The 21981-nt window shown below is 44.9% G+C and overlaps 1 protein-coding gene across 1 annotated transcript in view; it reads left to right on the forward strand.

Moving 5' to 3' along the window:
• Window positions 1–21981, forward strand: part of agbl1 (AGBL carboxypeptidase 1) — a 332335-nt gene that overhangs the window by 226085 nt on the left and 84269 nt on the right. The window contains exon 21 of the mRNA XM_033050120.1: window positions 3067–3243. Within this exon, the coding sequence (XP_032906011.1) occupies window positions 3067–3243 (177 nt within the window). The remainder of the gene's footprint in view (window positions 1–3066; window positions 3244–21981) is intronic.

The following is a 21981-nucleotide window of genomic DNA, read 5'->3' on the forward strand; positions in this document are numbered from 1 at the left end:
GGAAGGAGTTCGACAAGGTTCTGCATGGTAGGCTGCTCTGGAAGGTATATCACATGGGATCCAAGGAGAGATAGCCGAATGAATAGCAAATTGGCTCCATGGAAGGAAGCAGAGGGTTATGGTGGAAGGTTGTTTCTTGGACTGGAGGCATGTGACTAGTGGTGTGCCTCAGGGTTCAGTGCTGTTTATCATCTACATCAATGATTAGGGTGAGAACACACAGGGTAACATTGGCAAATTGCTGATGATACAAAAGTTAGTGGTTTTGCAAATTGTGAAGATGGTTGTGAACGATTGCAGCAGGGTCTGGATCGATTGGCCAGGTGGGCGGAGGAATGGTTGATGGAATTTAATACAGGGAAGTGTGAGGTGTTGCATTTTGGGACGTCGAACAAGGGCAGGACACAGTAAATGGTAGGCCTCTGATTAGTGTTGTGGAGCTGAGGGATCTAGGAGTACTGGTGCATGGTTCCTTGAAGGTCGAGTCGCAGGTACAGTTGATAAGGTGGTCAAAAAGGCTTTTGGCATTTTGGCCATCAGTCAGAGTATTGAGTATAGAAGTTGGGAGGTCATGTTGCAGTTGTAAAAGACGTTGGTGAGGCCCCATTAGAATATTGTGTTCAGTTCTGGGCACCATGTTATAGGAAAAATATTGTCAAGCTTGAAAGGGTTCAGAAAAGATTTACGAGGATGTTTCCAGGACTAGAGGGTGTGAGCTATAGGGAGAGGTTGAGTAGGCTGGGTCTCTATTCCATGGAGCGCAGGGGGATGAGGGGAGATCTTGTAGAGGCGTACAAAATCATGAGAGGAATAGATCGGGTAGATGCACAGAGTCTTTTGCCCAGAGTAGGTGAATCGAGGACCAGCGGACATAGGTTCAAGGTGAAGGGGAAAAGATTTAATAGGAATCTGAGGGGTAACTTTTTCACACAAAGAGTGGTGGGTGTATGGAACAAGCTGCCAGAGGAGGTAGTTGAGGCTGGGACTATCCCATTGTTTAAGAAATAGTTAGACAAGTACATGGATAGGACAGGTTTGGAGGGATATGGACCAAGCGCAGGCAAGTGGGACTAGTGTAGCTGGGGCATGTTGGCCGGTGTGGGCGAGTTTTACTGTAGGGCCTGTTTCCACTATGACTATGACTCTAATTGAGGTTGGGTGGTTGAGTTGCCTGATAACAGCTGGGAAGAAGCTGTCCCTGAATCTGGAGGTGTGTGTTTTCACACTTCTGTACTTTTTACCCAATGGGAGAGGGGTAAAGAGGGTGTGACCAGGTACCATCACATCAGTCACATGGTGAGAGAGGGCTGTGCTTGTCAGTCAAGTATGAGACAGGGCAGTGATACCTGGCCATGGTTAGGACCTGATCATTTTGTTCACCTTCACTGTTATGAGGCGGATTAAAGTACAAACCATTCTGTGACTACACCACCCCTGCATCACTGCAGCTCCACCCCTTGACTATTTGCCAGCTGGAGACCTGGCACCAAGGCTCTACTGTCAACTTGATCTTTCTGCAGTGCGGGTGTGAAAGTTTCAAAATATCTTGCACTGACTCTACAAATCAAGGCAATTCATGAGATGCGGCCAGTGCTTGCTGACTCCTGTTCCAAGTAGTGATTAAATAAAAATTCAATATATTCTGCAATGGGTGTGGTGTAGTCTCAACACATATCTCTCATCTGACCTCTCCCGCGCGTGACTGACGGGCACTGCCATCTCCCACACGCGTGACTGACGGGCACCGCCATCTCCCACACGCATGACTGATGGGCACCACCATCTCCCACACGCATGACTGATGGGCACCGCCATCTCCCATACACGTGACTGATGGGCACCGCCATCTCCCACACGCGTGACTGATGGGCACCGCCATCTCCCACATACATGACTGACAGGCACCGCCATCTCCCACACGTGTGACTGACGGGCACCGCCATCTCCCACACGCATGACTGATGGGCACCGCCATCTCCCACACGCATGACTGATGGGCACCGCCATCTCCCACACGCGTGACTGACGGGCACCGCCATCTCCCACACACGTGACTGATGGGCACCACCATCTCCCACATGCGTGACTGACGGGCACCGCCATCTCCCACACGCGTGACTGCGGGAACATTCCTCTCCCGCACGCATGACTGATGGGCACTGCCCTATCACACACGTGAACAATGGGCACTGCCCTCTCACATTCGTGACTGGTGGGCATTGCCCTCCTCATCACATGACTGCCCCAGGGCAGCCCCGTCTCGTTACTGGGCTGGTGAACACCCACACCTTCTCACTACTTGACTGTTGGGACATTCTCCTCCCCACTCTTCACTGTGTTTTAATGCACTATCTCCTCGCTGGTGCTGCAGCCCTCTCATTGTCAAACATGAGCTTCCCTGGTGTTTTACTGCAAGTACTGAGCCCCTGTAGTTCCAGTGTCCGACATGGTCCACTCAGGTTGTTGTGCTGTCTCCACTTGCCTCCATGGTCCTGTTGACTTCATTTCCCTCTTTTGTTCATCCATTGACAACAACTAACCTTTCACACCCTAACTACCAAAGATGAAAAAGCTGATGGAAATTCATGCTTTGAGAATGGTTTTTATTAAATACCTCTGTGTCAAGTCATTAGAGCAAGTGAGCAGAAATCCTTATTAAACCATCTCACTCATTCTTCACGATGAATGCAAACTGTAAATTGACCCCGTGTCTGCTTGTTCAATGCTGAATTAAATCAGAACATTACTTTAATTTGGTTTATAGATACAGCATGGAAACAGGCCCTTTGGCCCATCGAGTCTGCGCTCACCCCTTCACTAGTTCTATCCAACACACTAGGGCCAATTTGCAGAAGCCAATTAACTTAAAAAACTTTAGAGTGTGTGAGGAAACTGGAGCACCTGGAGAAAACTCACGGTCACAGGGAGAACGTACAAACTCCGTACAGATAGCACACATAGTCAGGATCGAACCTGGGTCTCTGGCGCTGTAAGGCAGCAACTCTACCACTGTGCCACCGTGCTGCCCTATTTTTCATAATATTTCATACCATTTTTTTTCTGCAGGCCATTCCCAGAATTCTGGAGAAGATTTGCCCGACGTTCGCCATCAATCGTTGCTGTTTCTTGGTGCAGAAATCACGGGAATCCACGGCTCGGGTGGTGGTGTGGAGAGAGATCGGCGTTCTCCGCAGTTACACCATGGAGAGCACCTACTGCGGCTGTGATCAGGGCCGGTACAATGTGAGTGAACCTTTCTGGCCGCTTATCCCACCCATTAACGTTGACGGTCACCTGCTCATCAAATGTAGTTTCAGCTGTTTAATGGAATGTGTTAAAGAATGAGCAGAACAAAGCAAGAAAAGTGGAGGGACATTAGGGAGAAGAATCGTAAATTAAATAGGATGCGGACAAATGGAAAGAGAAACAGTGGGAATGAGGAATGTTAATGGTTAAGAGTTATATTAGAATTATGGTTGTAAGGCACAGAGACAACTCATTCAACTCATCCAAGGCGACCAAGATGCCACATCTAACAGTCCCATTTGTCTGTGTTTAGCCAAAATCCCACTAAACCTTTCCTATCCACATACCTGTCTATGTGTCTTTTATATGCTGCTATAGTGCCTGCCTCAACAACCTCCTCTGGCAGTTCATTCCATAAACCCACCACCCTCAGAGAGAAAACGTTGCCCCTCAAGGTCATATTAAATCTTTTCCCCACTCTTCTTAAACCTGTGTCCTTTGTTCTTTGATGTTCCTACCCCGGGAAAATGGCTGTGTGCATTCACCCTGTATCTGCCGCTCATGATCGTATACACCTCTATTGCAACACAGTCTTCTGTGCTTCAAGTTCTAGCCTGCCCAACCGCTCTTTGCAGGTCAGGCCCTCGTGTCTTGGCAACGTTTTTGTAAATCTCTGCACTCTTTCCAGCGTAATAACATCATTCCTATAACAGGTGGCCAAAAGTGAACACATACTCTAAATGCAGTCTCACCAACATATTGTGCAACTGTAACATAACAGCCCACCTTCTATACTCATTACCCTCCAACTGATGAAGCACAATGTGCCAAAAGCGTTCTTTATCCCCTATCTATCTGTGGTACAATTTTCTGAGAACTATACACTTGTACTTCAAGATCCCTCAGCTCCACAACAGAGAGCCTGTGATCAGGGCAAGTACAATGTGAGTGAACAGGTGGCACAGTGGTGCAGCGGGAGAGTTCCTGCCTTACAGCGCTTGCAGCGCCGGAGACCCAGGTTCGATCCCAACTATGGGTGCTGTTTGTTTGGAGTTTGTACGTTCTTCCCGTGACCATGTGAGTTTTCTCCAAGATCTTCGATTTTCTCCCACACTCCAAAAATGTACAGGTTTGTAGGTTAATTGGCTTGGTAAATGTAAATGCAATAATTGGCTCTAGTGTGTGTAGGATAGTGGAAATATGCGGGGATCGCTGGTCGGCGCTGACCCGATCTTAATTTTTTTGTTATGTTATTAAATAGAACAATAATCTGCTCTATTTGGTTGTGGTCAAAGGATAGACATACTAATCCAATCACTTCATGATGGCCATGAGGAACTCATGTTCTGGACTGGAGAGCTCATTTCAGAGATCTATCTTTGGGAATCATTAGATTGAGGGTCCTTTCATTTATCTAAAATAACTTGTTGGATTATTGCAAGGAAGGAAGAGCAGGGGAAATATCCCCAAGGTCCTATGCAAATTTCCTGTTGCATGTTTTAAGACTTTTACGAATTATTTCACTTGGTGTAAAACTGAGGCTTTGAAAAAAGTTTTGTCAATGCTTTTCTTTAGTTTTGATCAAACTCAGTGCAAGGGACATATTTGAACCCTGGAGGAAGGACAGAGAGGAGCTAGGAGATCGAATACTTCAGTCAAACATTTGGAATTGTGTGGAAAGGCTGGATGGAATAACTTGCTTTTCAGCTTTGGAAGAAATTAACCCAAGAGCTATGGTACAGGAGGATGAGGGGTGATCTTATAGAGGTGTATAAAATCATGAGAGAAATAGATCGAGGTGACAAATCGATGACCAGAGGACATATGTTTAAGGTGAATGGGAAAAGATTTAATAGGAATCAGAGGATTTTCATTCTTTTTTTCCAGAGATGCTGCCTCTCCCACTGAGTTACTCCAGCATCTTGTGTCTATCTTCAGTGTAAACCAGCATCTGCAGTTTCTTCCTACACATTTTGTCTGTTCAGCATAACTCTGGACCTCTGACGAGGGTGTCCATGATTCTCTTTCTCTTTCCACAGATGCTGCCTGACATGCCAAGTGTTTCTGTTTTATTTCAGATTTCCTGCATCTGCGGGTTTCAAAAAATATTTTTCTCAACCAATTTAGATCCAAAGTAGACCACTTTTTCACAAATGTGAAGGGCTTTAGATGGTTGTTGCGAATGCGCATGGAGACAGAGCAGACTGCAGCAGAAAAGCAGACCATTCGGCCCACTGAGTCGATGTTGACCAACAAGCTACTGTTTTTACATTAATACTACCCTAATCCATTTTATTCTTCCCATCAGCGCCCCACCAGAAGTGAAGAATAGTTTACATTAGTCCATTAACCTCCTGGCCTGCATGTTTTTGGGATGTGGAAGGGACCCGTGCACAATGTGGAAATGGATGCTTGACAAAGGCCACACAGACATCGCCCAAGGCTAGGATTGAACCTTGGTCGCTGGAGTAGTGAGGGAGCCTCTCTCATGGCTACACCCATTGTGCCACCCTCACTGTTAGGCACCTGTCACATCTGGTGGTGTGTTTGGATAGATGCAAATTAAAAATTTTAAACATCACTTTACCTTTCATATTTAAATTTAATTTGGAGAGGAAATCGTTGCCTACGGCTGCAGCTGAGGAGTTAAAGGCAGGCAGGGACGAGTGAGTACTCCAATGTCGGTACACCTTGCAAATAAGTACTCCTGTTTGAGTACGGATGGGGGTGACAGCCTGCCCGGGGGTAGCGAGAGCGGACGGGCCTCCAGCACAGAGACCGGGCCTGTTATTCCTGAAGGTAGGAACAAAAAGAAGAGGGCAATAGTAATTGGGGACTCTATTGTTAGGGGGTCGGATAGGCGATTCTGTGGATGCAGTCGGGAGACCAGGATGGTGGTCTGCCTCCCTGGTGCCAGGGTCTCGGATGTGTCTCAACGCATCCAAGATATCCTGAAATCAGAGGGAGAGGAGCCTGAGGTCGTGGTACATATAGGTACCAATGACATAGGTAAAAAAAGGGAAGAGGTCCTGAAGGGAGGATTTGGGGAGTTGGGAGGAGAGTTAAGGAAAAGGACCAAAAAGGTAACAATGTCAGGATTACTGCCTGTGCCACACGACAGTGAGAGTAGGAATGGAGCGAGATGGAGGATAAATGCGTGGCTGAAAGACTGGTGCAGAGGGCAGGGATTCAAGTTTCTGGATCATTGGGACTTCGTTTGGGGAAGGTGGGACCTGTACAGAAAGGATGGATTGCACTTGAACCCGAGGGGAACCAATATCCTGGCGGGGAAATTCGCAAAGGCTACTGGGGAGACTTTAAACTAGAACGGTTCGGGCGAGGGACTCAAATAGAGAAAGCTAGTAGACAGAATGGGAGGCGGGAAGCAGAAAAGGGAAGCACTCGGGCACAAGAGGAGAAAGAAAAAAAAGGAAATAAACAGAGAATAAGAGGCAGGGGGTTTCTTAAATGTGCATATTTTAATGCTAGGAGCATTGTAAGAAAGGTGGATGAGATTAGAGTCTGGATAGACACCTGGAAGTATGATGTTGTGGCGATCAGTGAACCATGGTTGCAGAAGGGCTGTGATTGGAAACTAAATATTCCAGGATTTTGTTGCTTCAGATGTGATAGAATTGGAGGGGCAAGAGGTGGAGGTGTTGCATTACTAGTCAGGGAAGATATTACAGCAGTGCTTTGGCAGGATAGATTGGACAGCTCATCTAGGGAAGCTATTTGGGTGGAACTGAGAAGTGGGAAAGGGGTAGCAACACTTATAGAGGTGTATTATAGACCGCCAAATGGGGAACGAGAATTGGAAGAGCAAATATGTAAGGAGATAGCAGATATTAGTAGTAAGCACAAAGTAGTGATTGTGGGAGATTTCAACTTTCCACACATAGACTGGGAAACACATTCGGTAAATGGGCTGGATGGTTTAGAGTTTGTAAAATGTGTGCAGGATAGTTTTTTGCAGCAATACATAGAGGTACCTACTAGAGGAGGGGCAGTGTTGGACCTCCTGTTAGGAAATGAGACGGAACAGGTGGCGGAGGTATGCGTTGGGGAGCACTTCGGGTCCAGTGATCACAATACCATTAGTTTCAATATAATTATGGAGAGGGTCAGAACTGGACCTAGGGTTGAGATTTTTGATTGGAGAAAGGCTAACTTTGATGAGATGCGAAATGATTTAAAAGGAGTGAACTGAGACATTTTGTGTTATGGGAAGGATGTAGAAGAGAAATGGAGGACATTTAAAGGGGAAATTTTAAGAGTACAGAATCTTTATGTTCCTATTCGGTTGAAAGGAAACAGTAAAAAGTGGAAAGAGCCCTGGTTTTCAAGGGAAATTGGACATCTTGTTCGGAAAAAGAGGGAGATCTACAATAATTATAGGCAGCATGAAGTAAATGACGTGCTTGAGGAGTATAAGGAATGTAAAAAGAATCTTAAGAAAGAAATTAGAAAAGCTAAAAGAAGACATGAGGTTGCTTTGGCAAGTAAGGTGAAAGTAAATCCAAAGGGTTTCTACAGCTATATTAATAGCAAAAGGATAACGAGGGATAAAATTGGTTCATTGGAGAGACGGAGTGAACAGCTATCTGCAGAGCCAAAAGAGATGGGGGAGATATTGAACAATTTATTTTCTTCGGTATTCACCAAGGAGAAGGATATTGAATTATGTGAGGTATGGGAAACTAGTAGAGTAGCTATGGATACTATGAGTTTCAAGGTTAAAGAAGTACTGACACTTTTGAAAAATATAAAAGTGGACAAGTCTCCAGGTCCTGACAGGATATTCCCTAGGACATTGAGGGAAGTTAGTGTAGAAATAGCTGGGGTTATGACAGAAATATTTCAAATGTCATTAGAAACGGGAATAGTCCCTGAGGATTGGCGTACTGCGCATGTTGTTTCATTGTTTAAAAAGGGTTCTAAGAGTAAACCTAGCAATTATAGGCCTGTTAGTTTGACTTCAGTGGTGGGCAAATTAATGGAAAAGATACTTAGAGATAATATATATAAGCATCTGGATAAACAGGGTCTGATTAGGAACAGTCAGCATGGATTTGTGCCTGGAAGGTCATGTTTGACTAATCTTCTTGAATTTTTTGAAGAGGTTACTAGGGAAATTGACGAGGGTAAAGCAGTGGATGTTGTCTATATGGACTTTAGTAAGGCCTTTGACAAGGTTCCTCATGGAAGGTTGGTTAAGAAGTTCAACTGTTGGGTATAAATGCAGGAGTAGCAAGATGGATTCAACAGTGGCTGAATGGGAGAAGCCAGAGGGTAATGGTGGATGGTTGTATGTCGGGTTGGAGGCATGTGACTAGTGGGGTGCCTCAGGGGTCGGTGTTGGGTCCTTTGTTGTTTGTCATGTACATCAATGATCTGGATGAAGGTGTGGTAAATTGGATTAGTAAGTATGCAGATGATACCAAGATAGGGGGTGTTGTGGATAATGAAGAGGATTTCCAAAGTCTACAGAGTGATTTAGGCCATTTGGAAGAATGGGCTGAAAGATGGCAGATGGAGTTTAATGCTGATAAATGTGAGGTGCTACAAATCAAAATAGGACGTACATGGTAAATGGTAGGGAATTGAAGAATACAGTTAAGCAGAGGGATCTGGGAATAACCGTGCATAGTTCCTTGAAGGTGGAATCTCATATAGATAGGGTGGTAAAGAAAGCTTTTGGTATGCTAGCCTTTATAAATCAGAGCATTGAGTATAGAAGCTGGGATGTAATGTTAAAATTGTACAAGGCATTGGTGAGACCAAATCTGGAGTATGGTGTACAATTTTGGTCGCCCAATTATAGGAAGGATGTCAACAAAATAGAGAGAGTACAGAGGAGATTTACTAGAATGTTGCCTGGGTTTCAACTAAGTTACAGAGAAAGGTTGAATAAGTTAGGTCTTTATTCTCTGGAGCGCAGAAGGTTAAGGGGGGACATGATAGAGGTCTTTAAAATGATGAGAGGGATAGACAGAGTTGATGTGGATCAGCTTTTCCCTTTGAGAAAAGGGAAGATTCAAACAAGAGGACATGACTTCAGAATTAAGGGACAGAAGTTTAGGGGTAACATGAGGGGGAACTTTTTTACTCAGAGAGTGGTAGCGGTGTGGAATGAGCTTCCAGTGGAAGTGGTGGAGGCAGGTTCGTTGGTATCATTTAAAAATAAATTGGATAGGCATATGGATGAGAAGGGAATGGAGGGTTATGGTATGAGTGCAGGCAGGTGGGACTAAGGGAAAAAAGTTGTTCGGCACGGACTTGTAGGGCCGAGATGTCCTGTTTCCGTGCTGTAATTGTTATATGGTTGTTATATGGTTATAAAGGGAAACTGGAATGGATTCTAGCAAAGTGATGTAAATGTAGCAAAGTGTGTGAACTCAGTGACAGGTGAACTGTGGGGTTAAACCATTAGCATAGGAGCCACATGTGGCCAAGTCTGCACATCACTGAGGCCCATCTCACAAGCTGTTTATTTCAACAGTTATAATATTTAGTTTGTTCATTGAAGTATGTTGGACAGATACGTGACTGTGGAATTTTCTAGCATTCATTTTGAGAGGACCAGAACATAAAATCAGGGATGTAATGCTGAGGCCTTTATAAAGCACTGGTCAGACTGCATTTGGATTATTGTGAGCAGTTTTGGGCCCCATATCTGAGGAGGGATGTGCTGGCACTGGAGAGGGTCCAGAGGAGGTTTATGAGAATGATCACGGGAAAGAGTGGGTTAATATACGATGAGCGTTTGACGGCATTGGCCCACTACTCGCTGGAGTTTAGAAGGATGAAATGAATGAGAAGTCATTGAAACTTACCGAGTAGTGAAAGGCTGGATAGAGTGGACTGAGTCTCGGACCAGAGGGCGCAGCCTCAGAATAAAAGGAGATGAGGAGGAATTTCTTTAGTCAGAGGGTGGTGAATCTGTGGAATTCATTAGCACAGAAGGCAGTGAAGGCTTAAGGGCCTGTCCCACTATACGAGTTTATCCAAGAGCTCTCCTGAGTTTAAAAAAAATCAAACTCGTGGTAAGTACGTAGAATGTACGTCGCGGGTACGTCGGAGCTCGGGACATCTCTTAGCGGCTCGTAACGCTAACCGCAGGTACTCGTGAAACGCGGTAAGCTCGTAAAGTTTGTTCAACAGTGCGGAGAGTGTCCATGAGAGCCCCGAGTACCTACGAACGGCTATTACTGTAATTCTCCGAGTTCGAATCAGGGAAAACTCGAGAGAACTCTTGCATTACCTCGTACAGTGGGACAGGTTCATTAATATTTGGTTTTTTTTTAAGTGGAGATTGACAGGTTTCTTGATTAGTAAGGGCGTCAATGGTTACAGGAAGAAAGCAGGAGAATGGGGTTGAGAGGGAAATATAGATCAGCCATAATTGAATGGCAGGACCAACTTGATGGTTGAATGGCCTAATTCTGTCCTACCAAGTTTTTAAAATACGCAGTTTGGGCAAATGTTGCAAATTTGGAATGCACATTTAAAAAAAATACAATTATCCAAAAGATCTGGCTTTGATATTTTGGAAAAGAGAACATGACTTGTACATCCTATGTTTCATGAGAGGTAAACAACAAACATTCTTTACATTCTTCACACATCAGACAACCTAATGATAGATCGCGTCATTAAGACTGCTGAGAGGATCACTGGCACCCAGCTCCCCAGTCTGGAGGACATCTACCGGACCCGCTGCATCCGGAGGGTCAAGGGCATCATTAGAGACAGCACACACCCTGGACACTGTCTCTTCACCCTCCTGCCCTCAGGAAGACGATACAGGACACTGAGCGCCCGCACGACAAGACTGAAAAACAGCTTCTACCATAGAGCTGTGACACTACTGAACTCTATCCCCCTCCCACACTGATCCCCCCCCTCTCTCTCACACACCCGCCCATACTCCTGTATGTTTATGTTTATAGTCTAATTTTTTTATAGTTCTTTTTTTAATCGTATTTTTATACTCATATTCCTGTGCAGCTGGAGGACTGCTCCAACAAAATTTCGTTGTCTTGTACAATGACAATAAAGATTATTATTATTATTAGATCAGCCATGATAGAATGGCAGATTAGGCTCAAAGGGCTGAATAGCCTAATGACATGAATTTATGAAATCAGTGGATCAACAGAACATAGACCTGCATCGCCCACCCATCAGATAATGTACACAATACACTGAATGAGGATGCAAGGCTGGTCAATTGTGGGAAAGAACTGCAGATGTTGGTTTAAACCGAAGATGGATGACGTTTCGGGTTGAGACCTTTCTTCAGACTGAAGAAGGATCTCGACCCGAAACGTCACCCATTCCTTCTCCTCGGAGATGCTGCCTGTCCCACTGAGTTACTCCAGCAATTTGTGTCTATCTTTGGTAAATTGTAGGGGTGGGGGTCAACATTATCTCTTGTCAACAGAGTGTGGCCTTCCCTGGCATGTGGACTGAGGATCCTGTGGCACTGCAGTTCGTGGAAAGCTCTCAGTTTGTGGAATCCGATCACATAATCCCTGAAACTCGCTTTGTCATTACATTGCCTCCATCCCTTTCACTGCAGGATCTCAAAGTTCCCGCTGCATCCTCCAGGTGTTTCCTGAGCACAGAATTTGGAGACCAGATGAATTATAGAAATATAGAAAATAGGGGCAGGAATAGGCCATTCGGCCCTTCGAGCCAGCATTGCCATTCAATATGATCATGGCTGATCATCCAAAATCAGTACCCCATTCCTGCTTTCTCCCCATCCCTTGATTCCGTTAGCCCTAAGAGCTAAATCTAACTCTCTCTTGAAAACATCCTGTGAATTGGCTTCCACTGCCTTCCGTGTCCAGAATTCCCAGATTCACAACTCTCTGGGTGAAATTATTTTTCCCTTATAATCCTCAATGGCCGACCCCTTATTCTTAAACTGTGACCCCTGGTTCTGGACTCCCCAAAACCGGGAACATTTTTCCTGCATCTAGCCTGTCCAATCCCTTAAGAATGTTATATGTTTCTACAAGAAACCCTCTCATCCTTCTAAATTCCAGTGAATATAAGTGCAGTCGATCCATTCTTTCATTCCACCTTCATGGGTCGACGCCATGCTGCAGACTGCTGGGGCTATTGAATATTAACAACTTGCTTCACAGGAACTTGATTTTCATTCCCTTTTCCATTTTTGTAGCGTTGTTCAGGTCTCGATCACCAGCAAAAACGGCTCAATTCTGCACCCTCATTTTATCAGCTGCATCTGAACGTATTCTTCCAATAGTGCTGTTAGATAATGTGCCAGTGTTTACTAACAGCTTCCAGTATTCACAATTATAATTGTGGTTTGATTAACTGGGCTAACAGCCACTGAGTTGTTGGCAACAGTATTTGGCAGAGCTAACGGCTCCGGAGGTGGGAACTCCAGGAGCTGCTTGGGAACCATGGAATCATGATATCTCTTGGAGTAGAAAATAATCTCTTTGACAAGGCTGCTGCTGCCTTTTCCCACTGGATTGGCTTTCCAACTATTTAAGCAAATCTGGGTTGCTTTCTCTCAAACTGGGACTGCGGAGGGTGAGAGGAGACCCGATAGAAGTGTATAACATTATGAGAAGTATTGATACTGGAGATAGAACCGTTTCCCCAGGGCGGAAATGGCAACGACTAGAGGGTATTTCTTTAAGGTGAGAGAGTCAAAACTTAAAGGAGATGTGCGGGGGGGAGTTTCTTTGCACGGAGGATGGTGGATGTCCGTAACTCACTGCCAGGGGTGGTGGTTAAGGCAGATACGATAGTGGTGTTTAAGAACCTTTTAGATAGGAACATAGTGTATAGAACAGAGCAGAGAACAGGAGATGTGGATCAGTTTTAGGAAAAGGAGACATCATTTTTGGCATGGATTTTGTGGGCCAAATTGCCTATACCTGTGCTGGACCTTTCAATGTTCTATGTTCAACAAATTTAAGGCCAAAACTTGTGCTCTTCATCTAATGTTTAAAATCTTCAGCATTTCACTCTCCAGCCCACAACCCCCTTAGCTTCCAAAGAACAGAATAGTAATTGTTTAAATTACAATCTCACAAACACAGAGCAGATTTGCTTGATACGTTTCCATTACAAGATACATTGACATGAAACTGGACTTGACACCAGGGTGCTCTAGGTCAAAACCAACTTCATCTTCTTATCAAGGTGTTTCTACTGGACTGCTACATTACCACATCCACCACTCCCTCTCGACATAAAGTGCTGGAGTACTTCAACGGCTCAGATGTTGTTTCAGGTCGAGACCCTTCTTCAGTTTCGTCTCGAAACGTCACCAATTCCTTTTCTCCAGAGACGCTGCCTGATCCACTGAGTTACTCCAGCTTTGTATGTTTATCTTAGCTATAAACCAGCATCTGCAGTTCCTTCCTACACCACCTACATATATTGTGATTAAGTAGGAAATAAATATGATTTACTTCTTGCTCATTGAATTCAGACTAAAATCCCTCAAATCACATAAATGGCTTTTCACCTAATTATTCTCATAAAGCCCTCTCACAGTCAAAGGGTTAACACCATGTTTGGGCTCCCACTATCGATTTATTGCATGTCTTTGTTATTTAAGAGAGAGTTAAATTTAGCTCAGGGCTAACGGAATCAAGGGATATGGGGAGAAAGCAGGAACGGGGTACTGATTTTGGATGATTAGTCATGATCATATTGAATGGCCGTGCTGGCCCGAAGGGTTGAATAGCCTACTCCTGCACCTATTTTCCATGTTAACAAACATGAAAGGAAATCCCCTAGAAGGCTTTTTGCTTCATTCTGTGGGCACTCAAGTAAAATTATAGAAAAAGCATAAAATGCAGGACTGATCTTTGGCCTGGGAGCCTCATCACATGAGTAATCATCATCATCTCCATCTAGATGGCTTGCTCCAGACTCACCACATTCATTGTGCTCAACAGCCACTGCTGATGAGGTGGTCTCTTCACACCTGCTGACTGATGTTTTTGGGGAAGCAGCTCCACAAGTGAAACCCGCAACTAAACTGTCTTCACATCACAATTTGCACATCATTGATAGAGTCATAGAGTGATACAATGTGGAATGAAGTCCTTCGGCCCAACTTGCCCACACCGGCCAACAACGTCCCACCTGCCTGCGTTTGGTCCATATCCCTCCAGACCTGTCCTCTCCATGTACTTGTCTAACTGTTTCTTAAACGTTGGGAAAATCCCAGCCTCAACTACCTCCTCTGGCAGCTCGTACCCCCACTCATAGTCATAGAGTCATATAGCACAGAAACCGGCCCATTGGTCCAATTCATTCCTGACAATGAAAATGCCCCATCTAAGCTCATCCCATTTGCCCACATTTTGTCCGTCTGACGTCTGTCTGTCTGTCTGCCTGTCTGTCTGCCTGTTTGTCTGTCTGTCTGTCTGTCTGTCTGTCTGTCTGTCTGTCTGTCTGTCTGTCTGTCTGTCTGTCTGTCTGTCTTAAAAGTTAGTCAGGTTTAAAAATCTTTAAAACTGCACGTGCGCAGTTCGACCTCTTCCCCTGCCAGTCGGGGCCGTGCGGATTAGTCTCTTCACCTGTCACTCCCCGGGATGGACCGCCCCTTCCTGCGCCATCGCGTCTTTACTGGAGCTGAGAGTGGCCGGCGGAAGTTTCCAATCGGACTTTCGGAGGAACCCGATGCAGCCCCGCCCCCAAGTAGCCCCGCCACCAGCAACGCCCCCGCCCCCAGCAGCAGCCCCGCCCCCAGCAGCAGCCCCGCCCCCAGCAGCAGCCCCGCCCCCAGCAGCAGCCCCACCCCAAGCAGCAGCCCAGCGTCTGAGACCCGACCCAGCCCAGTCGGAGATGTCGCCGATGTCGCCAAACGGAAAGCTGAGACTCTGATCCCGGCGGAAGAGAACGACCAGCGACCAGTGCCCGCTGTGAGTCCCCATCGCACCACCAATTCCAGCCCCTGGCTCCTCCCCTCTCCCATGATGCCCCCCTCTCCCCATGGCTCTTCCCCCATTTTTTCTTCAAGCTCACTCCCCCCCCGCCCACACAGCCCCCCGGCCACACCCACCCACCCACACTCCCCCACCCACACTCCCCCACCCACACACCACCCCGCCCACACACCCCCCACACGCCCCCCCCGCACCCTCCCACCCACCACCCACACACCCCGCTGCCCACACACCCCCCCCCGCCCACACCCCCATGCACACTAACCCCCCCCGAGCCCAAACCCTCCCGCCCACACACACCCCCCACATACCTCCCACCCCACACACCCCGCCACCCACACACCCCCACTGTCCACACACCCCCCGTGATAGGCAAGGCAAGGCAAGGCAAGGCAACTTTATTTATATAGCACATTTCATACACGAGGCAGACTCAAAGTGCTTCACATAAAAACATGTCATACAATAAATGAAATAATAAAATGAAATAAAATAGAAGAACTAAAAGAAAAGAAAAACAAAATTAAAAATGCATTATAAAAAGTGCAAAAGTTAAAAGTGCAATGTAGTTAAGATTTAGCTGAAAGCTAAAGTAAACATAAAAGTTTTCAGTCTTGTTTTAAAAGTGGTCAAAGTTGAGGCAAGTCTTAAATCTTCAGGAAGTTTATTCCAGCTATTTGTTGCATAGTAACTAAATCCTGCTTTCCCATGTTTTGTATTTACTCTGGGAATCACTAGCAGATTGGTTTCAGAAGATCTTAGCGGTCTAGAAGGCTTATATAGTGGAAGCATGTCAGTGATATACTTTGGCCCTAAACCATGTAGTGATTTATAGGTGAGCAGCAGGATTTTAAAATCAATTCTCTGACATACAGGGAGCCAATGTAAGGATTTAAGAATTGGTGTAATATGCTCAAATTTTTTGGTCTTTGTTAGAACTCTAGCAACAGCGTTCTGAACAAGCTGTAGCTGCCTGACAGTTTTTTTTGGAAGACCTGCAAGGAGACCGTTGCAATAATCTAGCCTTATAAAGGCATGTATAAGTTTTTCTAAATCTTGAGCTGACATGAGTCCTCTTAATCTTGCTATGTTTTTGAGGTGATAGTAGGCCGATTTTGTTACTGATTTGATGTGACTGTCGAAATTTAAATCTGAATCCATAATGACCCCAAGATTTCTGGCTTTGTTTGAAGTTTTCAGGGACAGAGAGTGAAGGTGTTGGGTTACTTTAAGCCTTTCTTTTTTAGCACCAAAAACAATTATCTCCGTTTTGTCCTTATTTAGTTGGAGAAAATTTTGGCACATCCAGTCTTTGACTTGCTCAATGCACTGGCACAACAGATCTATGGGGCGATAATCATTTGGTGATAGCGCTACATAGATTTGAGTGTCATCGGCATAGCAGTGGTGGTCAATATTATTATATCGCATGATTTGCCCTAGTGGGAGCATGTAGATGTTGAATAAAGAGGGCCCTAAGATCGAACCTTGCGGTACTCCACACGTCACGTTGGTTGGTTCTGATACAAAGTCTCCAATGGAAACAAAATAGTTCCTATCTTGTAAATATGACCTGAACCAACTTAAGACTGTGCCTGAGAGCCCCACCCATTTTTCCAACCTGTCCAAAAGTATTGAGTGATCAACAGTGTCGAATGCAGCACTGAGATCTAATAGCATTAATATTGAAACTTTGCCAGAGTCTGTGTTAAGACGGATGTCGTTTACAACTTTAATAAGAGCGGTCTCGGTGCTATGAAGAGGTCGAAATCCTGACTAGTGATACTCATCTTTGTGTATTTTTAAAGAGATTGATCGGTTCATGATTAATATGGGTGTCAAAATGTATGGGTAGAAGGCAAGAGAATGGGGTTCAGAGAGAAAGATAGATCAGCCATGATTGAATGGAGGAGCAGACTTGATGGGTCGAATGGCCCAATTCTGCTCCTATGTCTTATGAACTTTATATCTACCATTCTCTAAAAAGTTGTGCCTCAGGTTCATACTAAACCTTTCCCCTCTCACCTTGCACCTAAGTCTGTTTTTTGATTCCCCAATCCCAGGCATTCTCCCGAGCTATTCCTCTTACCTGAAAGACGGTTTAATTAAATGGGATGTAATTAGGGTTGTGGTTTTAGTTTCCATGTCTAACCATTTGATACTGTGTGTATCAATTTGTGCAATGTGGCTGGCGGAACTGATTCTATTTGATGGCTTACAAGTAACAATGATTTTGCTTAATCAATACAAGGTTGCATGTACATGTGAATTAGTGTTTTTATGTAGTTAACAGACAACATTTTAAATTGAAACTTTTGGCTGGTTCAACGACTCTAGTTAGAAGGTAGAATATAGAACAGAACAGCAAAGAAACAGGCCCTTCAACCCACAATATCTGGGCTAAACATGTTGCCAAGTTAAACTAATCTCCTCTGTCTGCACATAATCCATATCTCTCCATTCCCTGCATATCCATGAGCCCATCCAAAAGCCACTTAAATGCCAATAACCTATCTGCCTCCAGCTCCACCCTTGGCACCACGTTCTGGAGACTCATCACCCTCTGTGTAAAAAACTTGCCCACACAATTCCTCTAAACATTGCTCCCTCTAACCTTAAAGCTGACATTGACATTTCCACTCTGGGTAAAAGGTCCCAACTGCGTAAACTAAACATACATAGGGCTATCTATGCCACTCATGATTTGATACACTTAGTTTAGATGCAGCATGGAAACAGCTCCTTCAGCCCACTGTCGACAATCAGTCACCTGCACATTAGTTCTATGTTATCTCACTTTCACATACTACACACTAGTGGCAATTTTCAAAAACCAAACAACCTACAATCCTGCACGTAATTGCAATGTGGGAGGAAACTAGTGCACCCGGAGAATACCGACGCGGTCACAGGGAGAACGTGTAACTCTGTGCAGGCAACACCCGTAGTCAGGATCGAACCCAGGTCTCTGGTGCTGTAAGGCATCAACTCTACCGCTGCACCACCATGCCGCCCCTAGCAGAGTCTGAAGAAGTGTCCTGACCCAAATATTCATGTTCTCCAACAATGCTGCCTGACTCACTGAGTTAATCTAGCATTTTGTGTCTCTTTTTGCCAAAGGAGGTAGATATGGCAGGTACTGTAACAACATTTAAAATAAATATGGATACATGGATAGGAAATGTTTAAAGAGTGATATAGACCAAATGTGGTACTAGCTTAGATGAAGCACCTTGGTCAGCATGGACGAGTGGCCAAAGGGCCGTTTGACTCAATGACTCTTCTTATAGCTAATACCTGATAATCCAGGCTGATAGACCTTCTGGTAAACCTCCTCTGCCCAATCACCAAAGCCTCCAAATCCTTCTTGCAATGGGGCAACCAGAACTGCACACAATGCGAGCTAAGCAAAGTCCTATAAAGCTGCAACATGACTTCCTGACTGTAACTCGATGCCCAAACCAATGAAGGCAAGCATACCATTCTTTAATAATCTAATCGACTTGTATTGCCGCTTTCAGAGAGCTATGGACTTGGAAAGGTCATGTTTGAGTTTAGTTACATGTGCCGAGGTACAGTGAAAAGCTTTTGTTGCATGCTACCCAGCCAGCAGAAAGATAATACATGGTTACATTTGCAGTGTATAGATACGTGAGAAAGGGAATAACATGAATAAGGTTTAGTTCAAGATAAAGTCCAGTAAAGTCCAATCAAAGATACTGACGGTCTCTAATGAAGTAGATGGTAGCTCAGGACAGCTCTCTAGTTGTTGGTAGGATGGGCCAGTTGCCTGATAACAGTTGTGAAGAAACTGTCCGTGAATCTGAAGGTGTGCGTTTTCACACTTCTATACTTTTTGCCCGATGGGAGAGGGAGTGGCCAGGGTGTGACTCATCCTTGATTATGGCCTTGCTGAGGCAGCATGCGGTGTAAATTGAGTAATTGGAAGAGATGTTGGTTTGTGCACTGGTCTGGGCTGCGTCCACAATTCTCTGCAATTTCTTTCGGACTTGCGGAGCTGTTCCTAAACCATGCCATGATGCATCCCACAGGTGCTGCAGGAACTACTATGACTGACCCTCAGTGGTCAGCTCGTGCTCTTCAGCATAACGCAACAAGCATTTCCAGCACAGTACAGTTTTTCTTCTTCGGATTTCTAGCATTTATAGTTTTTTTTGTTCTTAGTAACTCATGTTTTGCACGTTTGCAGAATTTGTAAAAGTTACCACAGCAGTTTGAATCTGACACATTCTTTAACGCCTACACCTTATTAGAGAACTTATGGAGAAACTGAAGTGTCAACATATGGAGAGATGACTTAATAAACAGCTTGGCACATTTCAACATGAAACAGATAAATTAACTGATATACTTTGACAGAATTTTTTTTAAAAAGATAAATAAAGTGGAAGTGTTTATTCTTCAGTATCAAATAACCTTAATAACCTGATTATTATTTTTATGAAATCAGCACAATTGGAGCCAGTTGGATCTACTTTAATCCTGAGTATTGGATTTTGGGAATAAAGTCAACATGTGGACACTGTGCGATTAGCAAGCTGCAGTGATATGACGAAAATGAAGATAATCACAAAATACTGGGGTAGCTCAGCTGGTCAAGCAGCATCTCTGGACAGAAGAAATGGGTGTCATTTTGGGTCGAGACCCTTCTTCAAACACTCAGACCACAATGCCATCCATTCCTACTGTCCAGAGATGCTGCCTGTCCCACTGAGTTACTCCAGCATTTTGTATCTATCTTCGGTGTAAACCAGTTCCATTATACATATGAAAAAATGAAGAAGTTTTGTCTCAAGTTAGGATTTATTGGCTTCTCTCCACACACGATGCAGCTGTAAGCAACAGCTCCCTTTGACTCAATCACTGTGATACACCCGATGGCATGTTTTCAGTTCAAATTTGCAATCTAAAGGAAGTTGCTTCCTGACTCCGAGCACTTCCTGTATATAAATAGTGAAAATTGTTGTCAGTACAAAGTTGTTATGAAAGTTTCTGTTTTCATTTTCTTGCATATCTTTCTGAAAATAGAAGAAATGTTCTCTTCTGTTTTAGAGGAGGTAATGGATCTTTTCCTTATTTGGCGCATGGACCACACGCTGGAACTCTAAGCAATTCTATCAGTTCCTTTCCCCCGCTCAGCCTGTAATCTCTTCTCCCCAACATACCCAACAACTCTCAACCTATTCACATGATGAGTAGGTTATAGTGACCGTTTAATTCAGCTCATCACAGGTCTGTGGGAGTAAACGGGAGAACACAGGGAAAGTCACAGAGAACGTGGGAACTCCACACTGACAGCTGTTGACTTTAGAGAGTTTAGACTTTAGAGTTACAGCGCAGAAACAGGCCCTTCGGCCCACCAAGTCCGTGCCGACCAGCAATCCCTGCACACTATCACTGGGGACAATTTAAAGAAGCCATTAAACTTACAAACCTGTACATCCTTGGAAAGTGGGAAGAAACTGGAGCATCCGGAAAAAAACCCATGCAGGTCACGGGGAGAACGTACAAACTCTGTACAGACAGCATCCGTTAGGACCGAACCCAAGTGTCAGGCAGGAACTCCACCGCTGCACCACCATGCCACTGTGCCACTCCAGACCTCAGGACAGAATCAACATCACTGGAACATGCATCTGTCATGCCACTGTGCTTCCTGGCAGAAATCTTTGGAATTATGGAAGGGTTTGACAATATAGATATGGAGAAAATGTTTCCAATAGCAGGTGAGTTGATGGCTCCAGTAACCCAGGTTTGGTACTGACCTCCAGTACTGTCGTTACAGAGGTTGCACAATATTTCACTGATTGCATGGGTTCCTCTGGGCACCCTGGTCTCATCCCGTGTCCCAGAGTGGTGCTGATTGTTGGGTTAGCTGACCACTGTAAACTGCTTCACATCGAGAGTGGAAGCACCAGACGGGTGTCGTGGGCAGGTGTGAGGAAATAGTTCATGGGGAAATCTGGAGGAATGGGAGACAGCACGGGCACCAAGCTGAACATCTCAAAGTTATTCGTTCATAAGTTCTACATTGAAGATAGACACAAAATGATGGACAAACTCAGTGCAGGGACAGGCAGCATCTCTGGAGAGAAGGAATAGGTAACATTTCAGGTTGAGACCTTTCTTCAGACCCATTCCTTCTCTCCTGAGATGCTACCTGTCACACTGAGTTACTCCAGCATTTTGTGTCTTGGGTGCAAACCATAATCGGCAGTTCCTGCCTACACAGTTTATAATTTCATAAGTAGCAAGAGCAGAATTAGGCCATTTGGCCCATCATGTCTACTTTGCCATTCAATCTTGGCCGATCTCTTTCCCTCTCAACACTGTTCTCCTGCCTTCTCCCCATTATCCGACACCTTATAATGGAATATAAAATATGTGAGGAGAACCAGTGGATACAAATGCCAGATGGAGCCTCAAAGACAGACTGGAATTTAGGAGAAACATCCTTACTTGGAGGAAAGAATATATGAGCACCATCGCAAGAGTCACCAGGATAACTAGTGTTGTCACATTAAACAACATCTGCTTTCTTACATGGAATTTTAATTTCCCGATTACAGCACCAAGTGGGCATTTGTGGCAGTGCCCTGGGATGGTTCAGGTCCTATCTGGCAGACACAACCATGCGTGTAAGCCTTGCTGGCTTTGAATCCTCCTCCACTCCCTTGGCATATGGGGTTCCACAGGGCCCAATTTTAGGGCCCCTGCTCTTCTCTCTATACCTACTTCCTCTGGGCTCAATTTTAAGAAGGCA

Source organism: Amblyraja radiata, chromosome 34 (genome assembly GCF_010909765.2).
Source record: "Amblyraja radiata isolate CabotCenter1 chromosome 34, sAmbRad1.1.pri, whole genome shotgun sequence".
NCBI classification, from domain to species: Eukaryota; Metazoa; Chordata; class Chondrichthyes; order Rajiformes; family Rajidae; genus Amblyraja; species Amblyraja radiata.